The sequence below is a fragment of the Echeneis naucrates genome, chromosome 3 (genome assembly GCF_900963305.1).
Source record: "Echeneis naucrates chromosome 3, fEcheNa1.1, whole genome shotgun sequence".
Classification (NCBI taxonomy): Eukaryota; Metazoa; Chordata; class Actinopteri; order Carangiformes; family Echeneidae; genus Echeneis; species Echeneis naucrates.
Window position 1 is genome coordinate 21831715 of NC_042513.1, and position 21532 is coordinate 21853246.

At 44.3% G+C, this 21532-nt stretch overlaps 1 protein-coding gene across 1 annotated transcript; it reads left to right on the plus strand.

The window, feature by feature from the left end:
• Positions 1–928: 928 nt before the first annotated feature.
• Positions 929–21343, plus strand: greb1 (growth regulating estrogen receptor binding 1). Its single transcript, XM_029497886.1, has 34 exons — positions 929–959; positions 5811–5971; positions 6095–6202; positions 6505–6681; positions 6856–7038; positions 8322–8423; positions 8553–8696; positions 10232–10384; positions 10524–10646; positions 11590–11775; positions 12063–12199; positions 12413–12689; positions 12794–12922; positions 13023–13202; positions 13389–13586; positions 13707–13890; positions 13991–14171; positions 14294–14430; positions 14509–14860; positions 14975–15090; positions 15246–15451; positions 15592–16192; positions 16295–16451; positions 16541–16643; positions 16864–17019; positions 17134–17270; positions 17352–17513; positions 17867–18071; positions 18193–18355; positions 18473–18591; positions 18773–19005; positions 19084–19284; positions 19390–19528; positions 20203–21343. Exons 2-34 carry the CDS (start codon positions 5818–5820, stop codon positions 20364–20366), a joined length of 5967 nt encoding a protein of 1988 aa, XP_029353746.1. The 5' UTR covers positions 929–959; positions 5811–5817; the 3' UTR covers positions 20367–21343.
• Positions 21344–21532: the final 189 nt, after the last annotated feature.

The following is a 21532-nucleotide window of genomic DNA, read 5'->3' on the forward strand; positions in this document are numbered from 1 at the left end:
CAAAACCCAAATTCATTGTCATTAAAGATCTCAAAAGAGCAAACAGTCACCATAAATAACAACAAGCAACTTCTGTTTTTGAAACTCCAGATCTCCTTTGGGTGGCTGTTTGATGGCTCCATTAAAACTCAGTTATCAGCTCCATCACTCTGTCCCTCCTCCCAAATATCACATTGTCACAGTGTTTCTTGTTCTGTGTGTCTATGTATACAAAAAGTGGTCACATGTGACTGCTTGTCCCCAACAGACGTGTGTGCTAATGTTGGCTGAATCTGAAGCAACAACACAACTCGGAGCTGCAGCTGTCAGTGACACAAACCTGTGTGGATTAAAAACCTCACACTGCAGAAGTTGGGCCTGTTAGATGATCAGTGCTTTTATTATGTCTAATCTTATTTTAGTTGTTATAATAATAATTATCATCATCGTCGCTATTGTTGTTATTATTGTAGTTGTTTTTGTTGTTATTATTCATAAATCTAAACTACATGTGAACACACACACACACACACACACACACACACACACACGGTTAAAGGGGAAGAAGAAGCCACTCGGGTCACTAATATGGACGGAAGGGGGCGGGACTTTCCTCGCGGAGGCTCGGGGATGATGACACGCGCCCCTCTCAGTCCCTGCAGGTCTCGTGCCGGGGACATGGTGGAGACACACAGTTGGACCAACTTCCAGGCTGTGAATGAGCAGCAGTGACCGGCGGCTCGTCCCGCTGGATTGTAGAGGTGAGTCCTGCAGGACGATCCCAGGAAGGATGATGGAAAAGTGACCTTCAGTGTCCTCTGCTGCTGCTGCTGCTGTTTGTTTGTGTGTTGGCTTGCTTGCTGATGCAGTCCGAGGTGAAACACCCCTGAGCAGGGGACAGAGGGGACAGAGGGGACAGGGAGGACAGGGGGGACAGATGCGGCTCTCAGCTTCACGGTTGGACTGTTCTGCTGGAAAACGTGCGTTTAAACGCCAGTCAGCTGTTTTGGTTTGTTTTTTAAACTTAGTCGTTGTGTTTCTTGGTCATAAATGGCAGAAATGTAAGCTGCACACTGTTTGTATTTACTCCTTTTTCGTTCTTCTCATGGATGCACATTTGCTGTAATTATGAATTTGCTTCGCTAAGTCTGCAGCTTTGGTCTTAGTCTGGTGTTTTGTGTTATTTAAATATTTCACTAACCCGACCTCATCTTCAGACTTAATTCAAATAGATTTTTACATCCTACAAAAACATTGTGGCTTCCACCAACTTTTAGTTAATTTATTAGGAAACTTCTTTAGTAACTGAACTTGGCACTAAATGATTCATCATTCTGTCGTTCATCAGCTGTTTTTTAACAGTTTCAACAGATACATTGATGTCCAAAAAAATGAGTAAATGAAGTTAATATTGTTTCATAAACATGCATTTGATCCGGTGTTTACGGCTATAAAGTAAAGCAGGATTGTGTGCAGGGGATAGAGTTTGTGTGCATTTGTACGATGTGCCAAACCCTGCTTTAGTTTGTGAAGCCCTGCAGCAAAAATGTTAAAAACCTCAGTGAAGGTGGCCTTTCAGCCGGCCCTCACATGCCCGCAGACAACACAAGTTCAGCAGGAGTCGTGCAAGATAGAGAGGAGCAGAGAGGGCAGAAAAACCTGCTCAAGGACACGGAGCAAGATAGCAAAGCAACAAGAAGACAAACAATATTTCAGGGAGTTGTTGTGCCTTCCAAATATTTCATTACAGAAGCTCAAGCAGCTAGTTGTACTGTGCAGTATGTAGACACACAGTCACTGACTTGAAGACAACATGTATGTTGGACTGCGTTGTTTATGACATACTCAGCAAACTGGCGTTGTGAGGCACAAAAGAAGAAACACTGTTGTTGGTTCATGAGGGTGAATTTGTGCATGTATAGCTGAACGGCTGTCTGAGGGAGCAGTTGGCCGGTTGGCTGGCCAACTATTGACCCAAAGTCTGTTGAGCAAACCATGAATGAGAGCATTTTCTGTGGGTCAGTGGTCAGTGATGAGCCCATCTGAGGGGTGTGTGTGTGTGTGTGTGTGTATACACAACTGACATCACTTTGCATATGGGTTTGGTTGTGGGTCATCGGTCGTAGAGCATCTGAAAAGCAGAAGGGTTTTCTCTTTTAATTCTACTGTTCAGGAAAGAGATGCTGCACTGACCAGCTGACACTGCTCGACATTCCTCTGCTTTATCTCTCTCTCTCTCCTAACTGTCTGTGTCTGTCTGTCTGTGTGCGAACCCTTGCATGCTGCATGTGTGTGTCTGTGTACGTGCATGTGTTTGTGTAATTTGATCTGCTGCTGAAGGTGCCAGAGTGGAGGTTGGATACTCCAACCCTGTTTGTCAGACTGAACAGAAAAGAAGAATAGCAGGGATGCTGCATTTGTTTGTGTGTGTGTGTGTGTGTGTGTGTGTGTGTGTGTGTGTGTGTGTGTGTGTGTGTGAGTTTGGCTGGTATGTGAGCCTGGCCAACAGAGAAAGAGCCTGGGGTTCTTATCTGACCTCTCCCAGGATGACCTCTCACCCCTCAAGACAAGCCCTTTGTGTGCGCTGAGCCAGAGCTCATGGGAGAGCATGTGTGTGGGTTCGTGTGTGTGTGTGCACATCTGCATATGTGTTTGTGTGTATCAGAAGTATAGGCCACATCAAAGTCTAACTTAAACATTGTTATCTGTGCTCACCTCTGACCTCGTGGTCATGAGACATCCCTCAAACTAATATGTCCATGCCCTGAAAGCAAAGAGCTTATATGTGCGTTTGCATATATTAACAAGAAGCTTGACAGGACATAATTTATTCTGGAGTGTGTGAATATATTTGTCACATTCAGTGAGATTGCAACAAATCTTTTTCTCTCACTCTGTCCATTGATTCATTGAAGGTTAACAATGACGAATTACTTTCTTAGTTTGTTTCTGCCGATCAACTATAATGAGTGATTAATGTTGTATCAGCAATTTGGCCATGAATAAGGGGACGCCTGAAAAATAAAAATACAAGAAGCACCTGAAAAATTATTTATTTATTTACTTATTTTTTTGGATTGGTAACATCATCTGTGATTGGGGCAGATCTTAAAGGCATCCTGACTTTAGGGTTTGAGAGTGCAAGGTTGTTTGAGCGTGTTGAGGGTGGTGGTGGCGGCGGTGGAGGTGGTGGTGGTGGTGGTGGTGGCGGTGGGGGTGGTAGTGGTGGTGGTGGTGGCGGTGGGGGGGGGGGGGGGGGGGGGGGGGGTCCAAGGGGTCATAAAACACCACAATAGTGTCTCTCTCCCTGGGGTGGAAGACAGAAGGAGAAGAAGAGGAGGAGGGAGATGAAAGGATCTCCCACGTCCGTGTTAGGGAAAGAGGAAGGGGGGGGGGGGGTAAAAGGGAGGAGAAAAGATCAATAAAGCTTCCTGAAAAGTTTGACTGAAGAGCCCATTTCTGTCATCTCTGCTTCATGTTTTCTTTCACGTGCTGCAGCTCTCGTTTTGTTAGACAGTCCTTCCTTAAAAATCACTTCAGCCTAATTTGCAGCTAGAGATGAAATACAAAGATGAGCATTTTGACTGAACAATGAAAACCACAGCAGGATCCTTCATCCGTCTCCCCGCAGCCTTTACATTAAAGAAAAAAAAAAACAAAACATGTTGCCTGTCATTATAGTAGACACAAATACCTGCATCTGCTGTCCCCTGTATCAGTGCATGCAGAAAATTCTCTCTTTGTTATACAACAATGAACCGTAGAAAAGCTGTTTACACAATAATCATATGAGACCATGTAGGTAACTCAAAAGAAAGTCACATTGACTCTTACCTACTTAACGCTGAACAATAGTAACCAGTTACAAGAGCTCATGTGCTGCACTGCAGATTAAGAGCCACAGCATTTTGTCAGTAGTATTCAGTAAAAGGTGGAATACACCTCTCTGCTTTCATCTCCTCCCTGTTTCCCTCCCTGTCTCCCTCTGGTTGTAAAAGATCAGTCTGCTCTTTGGTAGAAGGTGTGATTACTTCCTCTCAGCGCTGACTGTGTTATGACAGGCCTTTTTGTCTTCCACCCTGTGTCTCTCTGCGAAGCGGTGCAAAGCTTTAAAAGTCTGCACTGCTTCTTTACATATGAAAGTGTGGCTGCTGAGGTGTGTGTGTGTGTGTGAGAGAGAGAGAGAGAGAGAGAGCGAGCGAGAGAAAGAGAGACCGTTTCTGAAACTTTACTGACGAAAAAATGTGATAATTTCAGTTCCAGAGCATGTTGCCATTATGATTGTCTCCCTGGTTGCTGGATCACAGGATTAAATTAGGCCAAGAAAACATGAGTGGAGCATCCTGGTCGACCCCAGAGGTCAGCTGACCGACCCACATGTATCGTGTGAGTCACGTGTTATAAGTAAAGAACAACTCAGCAGCTATACAAATATAGAGCCAAAAAGGACGTTGACTGAGCAGATATTAGGCACATTTTTCCTCGACCATATTTTTATCTTGCAGAATGACAAACTTTGAAAGGCATTGAATTAATAAATTATTTGGATTTGTAGAGCTGCTATATCGAACACTGAATTATTAGTCAGAACAGTTTTGATTTGACCAATATTTTCTTGGGTCTGTCAACCAACGTGTGCGTCCGTAATCTGACAGGCCAGTCGTTCCATTATGTTAACCTGTTGGTTTCAGACTCAACAATGAATCTCATGCAACCAGGTTTTATGTCCCTCATGTCAGCCTTTTGTGTGTGTGTGTGTGTGTGTGTGTGTGTGTGTCTTTAGTAACTAGCATATGGACATTCGAAGGGGGTTAGGCAGCATAAACAATCCAACCTTGTCATTTTCTTCCTCAGTGACCCAGTTTGTTTCCTGTACATCACAGAAATCTGCCGTCCGTCTGCCAAACCTTGGCCAGCGGTTATTACACATCATCCAGTGTTTTGTCCCTGTTCAAGCAGTGAGCGTCCTTCTGAAAATACACACGGCAGCAGTGAGATGCATTTATTTCTCTGCAGTATACGAGGTGTACTGTATGACAGGTAACAAAGCAGTCATTTTGAGTTTATTGTAGCAACATTTTTTTTATTCTAAAAAAAAGCAAGAATAAAAAAACAACAAACCCCAATAATACAATATTTTCAACAAACTCAGAAAAGCCGCCTGCTAGAATCGCTGTTTCTGTGGGGAGACTCATCTGTTTTATCGTGAAGGAGCGACTAACTGGGGAGAAATGCAGAGAGACGGAGAGAGGGAGAAAGTACAAAAACAGAGAGAGGGAGTGGAGTCTAGGTCAGGGTGTCCTGACTCTGTCAGTGAAGCGGATTTTATGGGACGCTGTCTGGACAGCTGCCATCCACTTGTAACCACTGTTAATGTGTGCGTGTGTGAGTGTGTGTGTGTGTGTGTGTGTGTGTGTGTGTGAGTGTGAGACTGTGTAAATAGATGTGTGTTTAGATTTCAGTGTTTGTCTCGGGACATATTTATAATGTGAGTAAGTCTGGGACTGCATTTGTCTGTTTGTTGCCTGGATTTGATATTAATAACATTCATTTTGACTGTCAGAGGAATTCAAAAAATGTATCCAACAGGCTTTCAGTGTTTTGTCTTTTCTCACATACAAAATCACTGGAGAATTTTTTTCTATTACTCTTCACAGATTTCACTGAAATATATTCAGTTTCCAACTGACACTAGTTATAAGCAAACCATATAGAAAGCAAACTGCAAGCATCTGAAGTTAAAGTGCTAACACACATTGGAGTTTGATAAATGGTTACTGTAAACCAAAGCGAAGTCTCGTCAGCTTGTATGTGTCTTATGAATCTTCCAGGACATCAATGGGGAACTCCTATGCTGGTCAGCTACGGACGACGCGCTTCGAGGAGGTTCTCCATAACTCTATTGAGGCGTCACTGAGGTCGAACACTGTTGTACCCCGACCTGTCTTCTCGCAGCTATACCTTGAAACAGAGCAGCCATTGGCACACAACGGTAGGCGGCGTGGATATTAAATCCTGCAAAACAGTGTAGACATTTCCTGAAAATATCCCGGCAATCTTGAATAACCTAAAGAGCCACACTTTTTCTCATATGATCGTCACTGATACTCGACAGGACGCACAGAGAACGATGACGAGGATGACGAGGATGGCTCGGAGTCAAACAGCCCCCCAATACCTTACCAAATGAAACCCCCACCTGAGGGATGCTGCACCACGGATGGTTTGTACACTCACACACGTTCTCATCAAAAAATAATATCTGCCATGACAGAGCATAGTAACAATGTGTGCGTTCACTTCCTTTCTGCATGTGCTTTACATTGAAGGCGCACTGGACAGAGAGATATGATGAGTGTGGTTGGTTGTGTATTTTGAGTTGTTTCTGTGGGATGCGCCTTTATATTTGTATGCAGCCACACGTAGTTGGAGGAGAAAATGTAATGCGCTGTTTTAGATGGCTTAATGACAAAAGATAATGAGCATCAACTGTCTGCACATGGTATCTCATTGTTTTCCTCACAGGCTTCTGTCAGGCAGGCAGGGATCTGCGTCTGTCCTCGCTGGCATCAGATCCCTTGGATGTTCCTTCTGGGTTCATGTTGGTCGGGATTAAGTCCCCCTCCCTCCCTGACACGCTCTTGGTGTGTGCAGTGGACTGCCGCTTCTTGCCGGACGAGCGAGGTCGCAATGCACTGCTGGGTGAGCCAGTATGACATATGGGGGGAAATATTTCCAGGGCCAAAGGAAACGCCGTTGTTTTGCTGCAAATCATTAGCCACATTATCCAGCCAGTTGAATGTGTGATACTGCAGAAAGACATCAGATATATTCTCTCCTACTCACATTTCCCCCGTGTGTGTGTGCTCCCATCAGGCTTCTTGGGGAACTGTATGGGCTGTGGAGAGAAAGGCTTTCGTTACTTCACAGAGTTTTCCAACCACATTAACCTGAAGCTCAGCACCCAGCCCAAGAAACAGAAGCACTTGAGGTACCATCTGTACCGAAACAACCAGGGCGTGCTGGTCAAAGGAGCGCCCATCTGCTGGAGGGGTCACGGTAAGACACGGAGGCGTGTGTTGTACTCGGCAGGTGATTCCTCATATGGGTTGTTTTCTTGTTGCTGTTTTTTTTTTTTTTTTTTTTTTTTTTAAAAACAGATTTTAAACCGATTGCAACATACAGTAAGCAAAACATACATAAACACTAATGTGGATTGCGTACATGGAAGCAGCCAAGAGGCCCATCTGATTCTTTACCTGGATACTCAAACTTGGCATGCAACAGTGATCAATCATTATGGCTGGAGTTGCACCAACAAACATGTTGAAAGAGGGCGAGGTAATGATGAATCGTGTTATCAGTGCGTTAGGGCTTGTTTTTAACCGGATTTGTGAGAAGTGATGGCTCAGCAGTGGAGGGGAGGACAGTAATGACTGTTTTTATATCAATTTATCAACTAGTTTAGCTATTACCTTAATAATCATTTGTACATTAAAATAATCTATTTACATTTTTTGTTGTTGTGGCCAAAATCAGCCAATGTTTTACTTATCAGTTTATAAAAATTACTGCAAGGTCAGCATCAAACTTTTTTCTAAGAGCTGAGTTGGCATGAAACAAGCCTCTTTTTTTGCCTCTGTATCTCTTACTTCCATGTATTTATCTCCTCTGTATTTAGCGTGATAACCAGTCAGACTGTCTCGTCACTGAAGCTTCCAGTCTGCCCTGAGGAAGTAGTGCTGTACAGAAAAGACATAAATATGCGTTTTAAGCGTTGCCTTTCTGTGGCCAGGAGCAGTAATTTATTATTATTTGGCTGCCAGGTGATGGTGTTGAAAACATTCCTTAGATAATTATACAGGTGAGTTTATCAACTAAAGAAAACGCTTCATAGCGATGCATGCCAGGAAGAGTCACATATTGTAATTTAACGTTGTTCTCCTAAAGAAGTCTAAAAAGAATCTGACCTGTGGTGATCTAGAAACTACGAGTATAGGTCTGACAGGCTCAAAGAAAAGGTGAAAGGTGAGGCCACAGCCTGGAGGTAACCTGTAAAGGACACCACCTGGTGAAAAGGCCCGTGTTAAAGAACCTAATCTAAAACTAAAAGTTTCCGTCTGATGTTGAATCCTTTATTTCTGTTGCTTGTGAAGGAGAAAGTCTAGAAGGTGACAAGCCACCTATCCCTGATCCATCCCATAATCAGCCTTAAATTTGTACTATGCTGCTCAGTCACTCTTACATATGAAACACACACAACTACGACCTTGGCCCTGCGAAGACGAGTTTCTTTCAGAGAGTCTTTCTGAATAACAAAATACTGAGTTTGTGTGTTTCAGATGGCAGGATAAGACAACTGGGGTCGAGTCTCTCAGAAGGCCAAGTCGCATCTGATGACCAGCCTCCAAACCTGACATCACACACACCGGTCAGCTACCCAGGTAACAGACTGACAAAGAGCTTCTGCAAAACTAACAACAGCAGATAGAAAAGCCTGAAGTCATGTTGATATTATGAAGTCTCAGTAATTAATGTCACGAAAGCAGTTTCTTTTCTCTCACGAAATGCAGCAGGATCACATGTGGACTCCAGCGGCCTGCCTCAAATAGCTGATGTTCCTCTGCCACACTCACTGACAAATGGCAGCTGTGCTGTCCCCTCCCTCACCCAGCCACCTCTGAACCAGTCAGGCCCCGGGAGACCGTCAGGGACAGGTATCACACGTGACCGTAACTCCACAATACATCTATCCTCAAGAAATAAATATACATGTGACACTTTGTTTGTCGGTGGAGTTATGGCTCATTTCACTGAATATGACCAAGAAAATCCCGTGAAGGGGTTTTAAGATTCCCAGATTATTGTAGTTTCTGTATTTGTTGCATGGGCATCTAATGATTTCCTGCTTGGTTTCACTTTTATCTCCTTTCCTGTCTTTGTGTAAACACAGTGAGTTTGTATCTGTTGTGTGTTTGTGTGTTTGTGTGCATGCATTCTGGTACCTTTCTGGCACTTCTCCTGTTATAAGAGCCGACCTTGTCATGACTAGTCCTGATGGGGTTAAGCTGTTAGTGATACGTGTGTGTGTGTGTGTGTGTTATAACACCCCTGCTATACAGAAGCCAGCCAGCTGCATTGTGTGTTGGGGGTTGTCTTTGTTTTACCTACTTTCCTTTGCCAACACTTAGAGCACTAAATGTCTCCCTCCTTCTTTTCTCTTCTGTCTGTCTCTCTGTCTGTCTCCCTCCCTCTCCCTCACTCTCTCACCTCTATAAACCAGGGTTGTAAAATTCGCTCCGTCTCAGTCTTTTTTCCTGCTTTCTCACTGAATGAAAAGCTTCCTTCCTGTCAATGTTGTGTTGTTTTTTTTTTCATGGCCCTCTTAACAAGTGGACCTTTTATATGTCTCCCCTGTTACTGCATTTCAACAGACACTGCAGAGGAAGGGGAAGAGACAGGCTAATGTACGACTTAACTTGATGATTTACATTACTGTATTAACAGTAACCCACAATTTGTGAGTTCTTCGACCCAGATGACTTCCTGTTAGAGGCTGGCTCTGGGATTGGCTGCAAATGGGACGCTCTCGACAGTGTGCTGGAGAGGAAGGCATTGATCAAACTGCCGTCCATCACGGATAAATCTGAACAGCCTCTCCACACACACGCGCACACACACACACACACACACACTGGGCATACAGCAGAAACCAACTCCAACAGACTTTTACAGCTTCGCTGTTGTAGCAACAGGGACACTAAATCTTTCCTGCCACAAACCAGAACACAGTCCAATAATTCACCTCTGTCAGACAGAGAAAACTGTGAACTCTCCTCTGGATAGTCGTCCGTCAGCCTGGTCTCGTTCTATGTCACACTGAACCTTCAGAGTTTGTTTTGTTTTTCTTTATTTAATAATCTATTTTTTTATATATATGGAGAGTTTGTTTTACTACTATATTTTCATAGAGTATAGTGCTGTCTATAAATATTTTCCACAGTTTTTTTTCACAATGCTGATTATTGGCTGCTGTAACAGAAGAATTTCCCGGCTTGGGATCAATAAAGTACATCTATCCATCTATTAGGAAGCAAATTAGAAAAATATGATACCAAAAAAGCAAGAAAAGAAGAACCCAAGTAATCAAATTGCGTTTAGAGTGATGAGCAACGAAGAGCTAAAACGTGTCTCAGTTTCTACATTGAAAACATACAAAGCCATTGTGTTATGTATATTTTTTTAATTGCAGTGCCACATGCAAATGCTGGACCCCCAAAAAAGAGACACAAGGGCTGGTCTCCTGAGTCATCTGCCAACAGTGTGTCAGAGAGCGCAGTGAAGACACCGCCGTCATCATCGGCCTTCTCCATGTCGTCTGCTGTAACAAGTGGAGCCAAACCAGGTAAAAGCTTGCTTACGGTAAATGATGAGGGGAGATACACGACAGAATGGGATTTATTTAATGCTCAATATGGCTTGATGAGTATTTCCCGATTTTTTTTTTTCTTTACTTCTGCGCCCTCCTTCCCCGATGTGTCCAGAGACTGCTGCCTCGTTGAGTTCATCACAGGGATCCTCAACCCCCCTCTCTCCCCCAGGCCTGTCGGTAACTGTGCCTGATGAGCTGCTACACACCTGCAGGCTGCAGCCTGTCATCTTCAAGGGTTAGTTGACCAATTTTTGTGATTTAGCATAGTAAAATTTCCCTCTTCTGCTTTTCTGTCAAATGCATGCACACAGTAGAGTTCATGCAGTGGCAGCCGTATTTCCGTGCTGTTAACTTTATTGCTTATCAGAGCTGTTATTTACGAGCTGGTGGCGTTCTTATAAATTTCCACCCAGCTGTCAGTTCTGGACTTTCTCAAGCAGGTGGACAGGTTGGGTTTTCAGTAAACCACCTGACAGATGGCCGCTTTTAGCTCCCGTCACCTCACAGGTTAGAGGTCAGCCGATGCCCAGGGCTGTTTCTCAGCCTTCTTGCCCTCCCCTCATCTCCTCGTGTCCATCCTGTTCACCGGTTTGGGTCCCCTTTCAGCTCGCTCCTTTCTTTAACCAAATCCAATGCAGTGTATGTACTGTCATCCTTAACTTATTATTGTTTTTTCTTTGTATGTGTGACCTGTCGGCTCTTCACTTCTCACCCGTTTTCCACTTTGTCTGCTCTTTGTCCTCCTATCATATGTTCCCATCCTTACCATTATTCCTGTCTGTCATGGGAATAGATAGAGCTGAATTTTCCCGCCACTTGTTCCCATTCAACATCTGGTTTCTATTTTAGTTTGATGCGGTGTAATATTTTTGTGCTGTTAATGAATTAACTGGGTTTTTATTATTATTATTCTTTGTTAGTTGCCAATCATTTATTTCAGAATGGCATTCTTTCTTACAGTCAGATGGGTTTTTTGCACTCCCATACATTGGGAACAGTTTTAGCATCATGTCCATATCAACATACCAACCTGCAGAAAGGAGAAGGAGGGGCTCACCTGAATGAAAGGCCTCATGACCAAATCTAACACCTGAGCTACGAACTACCATCCAGTTCATGTGGTGCTCATTGCTGCCATATGTTCACCAGTTTTATCTGTCTACCTCTTATTGACACAGGTCATGGCCTTCTCCCTCAGCTGACAGGAAATGTCAGTGAAGTGCTTGTCAGTTCTCTGCTGCAGAGTTGTTACCTGAGCTCCCAGACACTCCCCAGAGTCTACCAGCATTATGGACCGTCGCCCATACAGCCACTTTCCACTGAGATGCAGATTTTACTCACAGTTTACTACCTTGTTCAGCTAGGTGAGTTTGAAACCCTCCTGCAGAGTAAAGGCTGTAATTCAGAGATTAGTAGGACCTCTGCTGTGAGGCAGGTGATTAATTCTTCAGGGTGTCATTGCTTTGACTCATAAAGGCCACAAGGAGGCAGGCAGTTAACAAATCAGTAACATATGAACAACTGTATGGATAATTGGAGATGTTTCATGATTTAGTTTATGCTGTTATCACTGAAACATAAAAAGTATTACACCACTGTAAAGTCTTTTGAATAAAAAGTGTGAACTTTTTTTTTTTTTTGGTCTCCCAAGGCCCTGACCAAGTTCCCCTGATTGAGGACCTGGAGCAGATATTTATGAGATCATGGAGGGAATCTCACCTCAGTGAGATTCGACAATACCAACAGCCTCAAACTCCTGCCAGCCAAGGGAGGCATTATGGCATCGAGGTGAGACGGAGCATCTGAGCATCAATGGGATCCAGAATTATATGAGGCCGAGCTTTTTTCATTGAGCATTTGTCTGGTTCCAGTCACCTGAAGTGTATTAACACAACAAAGTGTTTACATTGACAGTGTTGCCGTGCTGCCGATGAAAGATTTTAAAGAAATACATATACACGGAAAGAATTAACAAATAGGTCAACCTCTTTTTTTCTCCAGAACCCCTCCACCCTGTCCGGCCTCCCCCAATATCTCTGTTTGCCCAACCCCAGCCAGCAGCCTCTAACCTCCAGCCAGCTTCCTTGGCTCGCCCAGCTCGCTGCGTCATCCTGTGGAGAGGGCGTGATAGTTTTAGGGGAGCAGATCAGGTCTTTGGCTCAAGGCCTCCAACAGACGTTCGGCAGGTTGATTGAAGGACGACTTGAAAACACCAACTATGTGGTGATTATTGTCACTGCACCGGGACAAGAAACGCAGTCGTGTGTGGTAGTCACAGGTGGGAGCTGTGTTTCTAGGTGCTTTTATGAATGTTGTAAAGTCCGAAATGTTAAACATAAAGAATCAGAATCAGATTTGATTTGATTTTTGTATGCAATGCAGGCAAACATCAATGTCGTGCCTTGGCAGAGAGTATGTATTCCCCCAACGATGGCCTTAAAGAAATTAACCGGCAGCTCTCCACTGGTGTTGCTCAGGATCTCATCCACTTCTGCAACTCACTCGGACAAGGTGTGGTTGACAGTTTACCGTTTGAATTACGTTTGAGCGTACAGTATTCAGTGTTTTAGTCATGATTTACCAACATGCTGTGTGGCTTTCTGTTTCTCAGATGGTGATATGGATTCCGTCCTGGATAGAGCCACCGTGGACAGCAACGAGCCGTCGCCTCTATCCAGCAGTCAGGAATCAAGCGAAGACAAAAGTCTCAAGAACACGCCCAGTCCAAAAGCCTCAAAAGAGTCACCCAGCTCTAAAGAGAGAGCTTCAAGTCCCAAAGACACCTGTTCAGGTAAGACACACACAGCTGAACGGTATACTCTGTTTTTATGCACCCGTTTCAACAGTCACATCAACTGTAATCCATCATATTTTTCATCTCCTTCTGCAAACCGATGCCCTTAATTGAGACCAGGACAGTCATAATGTCCAAAAACTCCTGACAGAGCACGATGTGGATTTGTCTCTGTCTCTGCAGAATACTCTGTAGAGTGGCGTGAGGTCCGTCCCATCCAGCTGGCGGTGGCTCGAAAGCTGCTGTCCCATGTTTGTGCCATAGCAGACTCCAGCACACAGAACCTGGACCTGGGCTCCTTTGACAGGGTCAGCTTCCTCATCCTGGTCCCCCCCTCCGAAGTCACTTTCCAACAGACTGTGCTCCACCTCTGGAGCTCTGGTTAGTCACATAGGGGCTATTTGTCAGGAACTATGTTCACGAATCCAATCTGAATTCCAATCTCTAAAAGATCAGAGTGCTTACAAAATGGACCTGGATCTCTCTCTCTCTGTATTTCAGGTGTCCTTCAGGAGCTCGGTAGTTTAGACCAGGAGTGTGTGTTTCAACGTGATGCTGAGCGATATGTGGTCAAGATGGACCAGAGCGCTCAGGCACGAATTGACAGCCTCATTCAGGAAGCTCACAGTAACTCCTACACACTCTACATCCTGGTCCACGACCACGCCCACTGGGACATTAGCAGGTATGTTACGAAGGAAACAGAAAAATATTTGGTTAATGCGACCTTCTTCAAAGCAAAGCAATCACGTGTTAACTCAGTTTCTGTATGTTTTTGTCTTCAGTGCATCCTACAGCTCAGACAGTAATGTGGGTCTGGTGGACCAGCTGTTAAATTCCCGACAGGTCAGAGATGCTCCAAACATCTTGATCCTCCACGTCACCTCCTTCCCCTTTGCTCTTCAGACACAGTACACCCGCATCAGCCCCTACAATGAGATCCACTGGCCGTCGGCATTCAGTAATGTAAGCGTCCACTCTGCTTTTAGTGCTGTAGCATGTACTGACACAGATTATTGATTAAGAGTTTGCACTTCAAATCAAGTTAATGTGCGTATAAGCACAACCTGGTGTATCTGTGTCCGTAGGATGTGGACCTGTATCATGAGAGGACGCGGTACTTTGGTGTATCAGAGCTTTTAGAGTCCACTCGTTCAGGAAGCAGTCTTCCTTTGATGCGTTACGATTCCTCCTTCGAAAGCATGGCATCTGCGCTGGAAGAAAGGTAGCTCACAAACGTACGATACTCGCACACCCTACAGTTAAAAGACAGGTTGAATTCAAGTGTCTTTCTTTGTCCTAGGTTCCCTAAACTGCACAGTGCCGTAATCCGGACCACAGTCCTGATCCAGCACTACTGCGTCGCTCTGATGGCTGCATCCGGCAGAATCAGTAGCTCCCACAATCTTCACAAGCACACGTCTGTGGAGACGCTGGAGATTGTACAGTCCCTGCTCACTGCAGCCCAGCAGTGTCCAGCTCGCCATGGTCACATGGTCCTGCTGAGGATCCCCTCTTTGGCTCTGGCCACGTGGGCCCACCGACGGCTCTCCAGAGTACGGAGGCAACTGGGCCTGGAGGAAAGTTTTGAAATCATACTTGGAAATCCCAACCAAGCTCTGAATATTGGACAAACCTTCACTGATCAGATTAAGGTGGAAGTGTTGATCTTATTTTCATGAAATATCGAATAAATCCTTTTTTGGTTAGACAAGGGTGCAAAGCAGTGAAATGAAAGACACTGACCGACTGTGCTTCTGTTTGTGCAGACATGGTTAAAGATTCAGGATTCTAACTGGGTTCCTTGTTCCTACCTGGAGCTGGAGGCCCTTCCCTGCATCCTGATCCTGTCAGGAGCTGCTCCCCTGGGAGAATCACTGCCCAGGTACACACACTGAGCTCTGATCTTATCTCCTTCAGACCTTAAACTTTGAATCTTTGTTCCAAGAGTTACAGGAAAAAATAGGTTTGATGTGCTGCAGCATGTTTCTTCTGCAGCCAATGAAGCTGTGATGTGTTATAAATTACTTGTGCCTACAGGTCACTGAAGTACTGCGATCTCCGGGTGATAAGCTGCTCTTACCTTCAGCGCACCACACTTGAACAAGAGCTTGGACTGGCGGCTTATCTAGTGAGGGCAGAGTCACGACCTCCACACAACCCCGGCCCAGGAAGTGACCTCCTGGAGAGTGATGCTGAAAAACTCAGCAGCACTGACAACGAGGAGGAGGAGGGGCAGGAGAACGGTGAGACGAGAGCCATACAAACAGGAATTATTCTCTTTTAGATTTTCAAATGTGTGGGATGTTAGATTCACTGTTGGACGGGAGATCTCACCTGATTAGGTGACTGATTTGAGGTTTTTCTGATAATTCTTCATTTCCAGGAGACTCCCCTCTGTCATCCAGCCACCAACTCCAGTCGTGCCCTGATGGTGGAGCTGTAGTAGATCCTTTCCCTGCCCAAAGCACCACCTCTCCAAATGTCCAAAGAGCTACAGTGGACGCCATTCAATCGCCCTCACAATCACAGACTCAATGCCAGTCCCAAACCTCCACTCACTCTTTTCCTTACCCTCAGTCTACATCCCAACCTCAGGTTCAGACTCATCCCCAGGCCTCGCCAATCTCCCAGCTGCAGCCACAATCCCAAACTCAGAGTCAAAATCAGCCGTTGTCTCAAACCAGCTCCCAAACTCACACTCAAACGCTCCCCCAGCACCAGCAAACTCCCAACCTTCAACCTCAGCCGCCTCCCCCTGCCCCGCCTCGTAACCAACACTCAAAATCCAACTCCTCTGGCTCTTTGTCCCCCCGCGCCTCCTCTCCTCACCTGAGCTGTTCCTGGGCCCGAGGAGTGAGTCGCCCGCCATCCGTGCTCCTCCCTCGAGCCCTTTATGACATCATCACAGCCAGTGACAGCAGCGGGCTTCCACGATGTACCTCGTTCCTCCCACACATGTCTGTCACATGGGCCAGCAGCTTCAGGTAACATGGACAAAGTGAATTCTGACTTTAAAGCGTTTCCTGTTTCACAATCAAATAGGTGCTCAGAAGAAATTCAATCATGTACAATGTCTTTGTGTGCAGGCCTTTGCTGAGTAAGATGATGACGTGCACAGAACAGTCGCTGTATTACCGTCAGTGGACGGTCCCCCGGTCCTACCACATGGACAGCAGCAATCGCACTGAAGGACGAAGTGACAACTTTCATCCTCGCAGGTTGCTGCTCAGCGGACCGCCACAGGTACTTCCTGTCTTTAATTCTTTGTTTTACTTAAACCCGTATTATACTGTGCACTAACACTCTCTTCTCGCTGTTTTTTCCCTGGTCAGGTGGGTAAGACGGGTGCGTACCTGCACTTCCTGGGTATTCTTTCTCGGATGCTGATCAGGCTAATGGAGGTGGATATCTATGATGAGGAAGACATCAACTACAGTCAGTATATTTGCAGCAGTAGCTAATATCTATCACAAATAATGGAGGCCATACTTTGTCAACACAATGCTCATAATCATTTTGTTTCCTCAACCCTTTTTTGTGTTTCCGTGTTTCGCTCTGAATGCTCCCATGTAGATCTTATTGTATCTCGCATTTTGTCCTGATGTGTCCAAAATAGATTCTAATTCATGGACATATAAATGTTTTGTTTATTTAGGTCCCCAGGCTGAGGGCGTCCAGTACCATCCCCCCAATGCTCCGTGGCCCAACCCAGATATTATGAGGACAATACCCTTCGACTACACCATCCATGACCCAAAATATGATGATATCAGTGCTGTATATTGTCCTAGTTATAGACCCAGCACTGAAGGTAACCATAATCAGAAAACAGCGTGGACACAAAAGTCACTGTATGAACACACAGCGACAACAATCAGCCTTCTCCCCAGATATTACCTGTTGCATTTCCTTTTGTCTTTCCAAGGACACCCAGTGCGTCAGGAGGAGGTGTACCTACGTCGGCGGACATCAAGGATCAAGCTTTCTAAATATGCAGCCTACAACACCTATCATCACTGTGAACAGTGTCATCAGTATTTGGGCTTCAACCCCAGATACCAGGTCAGAACAACCGATACAAGCACTGACCCCCAAGCTGCTTTTGAAATATAATCGTAACAGTGCTCTCCGATAACACTTTAGATGTACGAGTCAACACTGCATGCCTTCACATTCACCCATCTGCTGCTCGGAGAAGAGATCCAGCTCTACTTCATCATCCCAAAGTCTAAGGAGCACTACTTCAGCTTCAGCCAACCAGGAGGCCAGCTGGAGAGCATGCGGCTGCCTCTCACTTCGGACTGGGTAAGTCAGTCTCAGCTAGCAGTTTTTTCCAGCCGCTGTTAAATGCAATAGACGTAAAATCAGTAATTAAAGATGTAATCTCTTGTGTTGAAGTGTATTTTCCACTTTCCACACGATTGCTTCATAGCAGTGATTTGAGCACAGTGCAACATCTAGACTGTTCCACAAGGTGGTGCTACAGGTCACAATTTGGTCTCAGTGAAATTCAATTTGTTTTTATAAAAATGTTTACCTACTGATTCCTACCTGAGGATCTCTTAGTTGAAATTATTTACCTCGAATACAGTCAAAGACAAAGTCATGTCACTCTTTGGAATTAGTTTATTTCACCTTTTTTTTTTTCACCTTTTAAGAGCCCAGACTGCATTAAGAGTCCAATTTTCACTCCAACCACTGGGCGTCACGAGCACGGTCTGTTCAATCTGTACCATGCCATGGATGGAGCGTCACACCTTCATATTTTGGTGGTCAAAGAGTATGAGATGGCTGTCTATAAAAAGTATTGGCCCAACCACATCATGCTGGTGCTGCCCACAGTCTTCAATGGAGCCGGAATAGGTTTGTTACCACCACTAATCATCAATCATGAAGAGCAATCTCCCAAGATATAATGAAATTTCAATACGCACGGGTGATTTCAGAGCTTTAATGATGGTGGATGACGATGATTGTTTTGCAGGTGCGGCTCACTTCCTGATTAAAGAGCTTTCGTATCACAACTTGGAGCTGGAGCGCAGTCGTCGGTTGGAGGGAGGGGGACCTGCGGGTGACGTTTGGCCCTTCATCATCCTGGCTGATGACTCCTGTGTTATGTGGAACGCCGTGGACCTCGACGCCCGCAAGTACATACAGACGTGCTTTTCTCCAGTAATTACGAAATACAAAGTCGATGTTGCTGACATGAGGAGTAGGAATATGGGCTGTTATTAAGATGGCTGCACTTTGCTGGTTGTTTTCAGCGGGCCAGCGGAGCACGCTGTGTCACTGAAGCAGGTCTTGCAGCACATGGAGGCTTGCCCAGACCTTGCCCATTATGGGCTGTGTGGGATCAGGAAATGGAGCAGTCGTGGACACACAGGTCAGAGGTTAAACTGTCCAAAATACATTTTTTAGATCACACGCTTGAAGTAATTTTAAAACGTGATTCTTGACTGTAATTGTTTGTTAGTAGCTGTCAAACATGAAAGATAGTTCTTGGAATAAAGAAGAATATAGAAACAGAAGTAAGCTCACCAGTTCATTTGCGTTTGTGTCACCAGGTAATAGACAAATGGAACCGTTCTCCAGAGGTCACCTTCATGACTTCCTGCTCCTCAATGTGGACCGGAGTCAGAATATTCAGTACGACCAAAATCGCTTCACCTGTCATGACGTGGACTTCACGCTGAGGCTGCACAGTGCCGGCATACTAGTCTGCAGGTTTAACACCTTCAGCGTCATGAAGAAGCAGATTGCCATCGGAGGTTACAGGACGTTCATCATCAAAACCAAGGTAAATTCAGTGTCCATTTATACATCCTTTAAGATACACATACTAATGTTAATCAACGAGATATTTTTTTTTCCCCAGATGACAGATGTTCCTACATCAGTCGGACCTTCACAGTACATCTGTGCCCCTGACAGCAAGCACCTATTCTTGGCCACACCAGCTCAGCTCCTCCTGGAAAAATACCTCCAACACACCAGCCAGAAGCTGTTTCCACTCAGCACGAAGAACTACACACACCCTGTACTGTCTGTGGACTGTTACCTGAACCTGGGACCTGAGGTACGCACGCACACACACGTTTATGGACATAGTTTCAAACAATGAGACAAGTCACAGCCTCTCTGTAGTAGATCATTAATCATCATCATCTCTTGCTCCCTGGAGGTGACAGTGTGTTTTGTGAGCTCCAGACCTCATTCAGTCAACATCAGTACGTCTGGGCTGCTGTTCAGCGGACTTCTCCTCTGTTTCGCTGACTCCTTTGTGACTCCTGGGTTCCTCAAGAAGTTCAGCTTCCTCAAAGGTACAAAGGGCAGAGGAAATGCAAAAAAAATGTATGATATGTCGCACATGTCAAAATAATGTCCTTAGAAATACAAGTTCTGCCATGAGTAGGCTTCTTACTGGATCTGAATGCCTAAGATGCTGCATTTAGCATTTTAGTATAAACAAAAGAAAACAAAACATGACATCAGTGTCCTGGTGTCCTTTGGCTGGGTGGTTAAAATGCAAACCCACAATTATGCCACACTGCTGGTTATATATTCCCTCCTTCTCTCTCCTCACATATATAATGATTGTATTTCTACTATCTATGAAATAAAGTAAAATAAATTCAACAAAAAATGATTTTGCCTCAGCAGCATAATTATTGAACAATATCACCAAGACAGAGGTCTGTCCCTCCGACAGCTGTGCCACGTTTGACAGAGCAACATTTGTTTAATAGCTTTGCAGCACAAAGGAAAGGCAAGAGGAAAAAAAATCATGATTTTTTTAATTTTAGTTTCTTTTAGTTGGCTACATGAAACAAAGAAAAACATAAACGATTATAACTGAGATTCCTGATGTTTGTGCCAAGAGAATCTCTGGGAACTAATAAAAATAAAAGGACAATTAAGCCTGAAGTGCTGAAGTCAGTTAGATTTCCAGATTGTAACTAAAGTCTCCCTCTCCCTCCTGTCTGCCTCCCTGTAGGTGCGACTCTGTGTGTCATCGGTGCAGATCGTAGCTCGTTGAGGCAGACGGTGGGCCGGCTGGAGCTGGAGGAGGAATGGAGGTTCAGACTCAGCGACGAATTCCAGACCGCCAATGCCAAGGAGGACCGGCCGCTCTTCTTCTTGACCGGAAAACATATATGATAGGAACGGGTGATACAGCGGGCCATGAACAGTCACTTTGTTGGCCAGAGAGAAAAATGTACTGCAGTGTTTTACTGAATTCGCTCAGTTAAATTCTGAATGGACGGTGCAGGATATGCAAAAAAAACCCAAAACAAAACAAAACAGATATGAGCATGTGACGTGAGAAGACTAATGTGTGAATATGAAACATTTGACATACGGACACAGAAATAGGATGTAGCTGCGGTTTGCCTTGAGCTGAGCGTCGCGACACACGATGAGGAAAAAAAGCAGGCTTCTCAGTAAAACCCACGTGTTGTTTACGTTTCCAAATTGTAAATGTAAATGGTTCATGAAAGATTTAAGTAGTACTTTTAAAATGAATTTGGTTCATTTATAAGAAATGCCTGGTATCAGATTGTAGAGGATATTATAGGGATTGAAAAACTAGAAGGACCAACAGTATCTGGATTTAGAGTATAATGGAAGCAAAAGTGTGTAAGCAGATCTGGAATTCATTTTTGTTCCATTTGAAGAAAACTCAGTGAACTCCATAACTACAGGTACTACTTTTGTGTTGTTTTTTTTTCATACTGTATGTGTTTGCGTATTGTAGCTGCTTTGTAGTTCTCCTCACAATATCCTGATGTTGGATAAACGGAAACTTCCTTGCAGGAACATGAAAAGCTTTTGAAATGTTCAACACCATTATTTGTGGACCATGGTAGCCAATTTTGGCAGCAAACGTTTGTAAAAGGGGATATTTTCAGTCAGTGTTTTATTTGCATGTGTTTTACATGTAGGATATTGTTTTTACATATTTTGTCTGATTTGTATTGTGTAAAAAAAAAAGTACTTATTTTCAGTGTACACAAGAAAACGTAATTGTGGTGGCGTTAGGATGTAGAGCATTGTTTTGTGATTTAGGCTTTATAGAAGATGATTTATTTTGCTGTTGTGCAGAGACACAACTCCACTGTGTATGGGCAGCAATTTACAATGTACAGTTTTGTATGACATGTATAAATGTACAGACATTTCACATTTCCTCAGTGTGTAAGTCTTCATATGTCTACTTTAAAAACAAAGTCAGTCTTTGTAAATGTGGTGTGTGTGTATACAGAATTTAAAAAATTTTTCACTTTTTCGATTAATCATACCAACATAACGTCCATCAATTGACT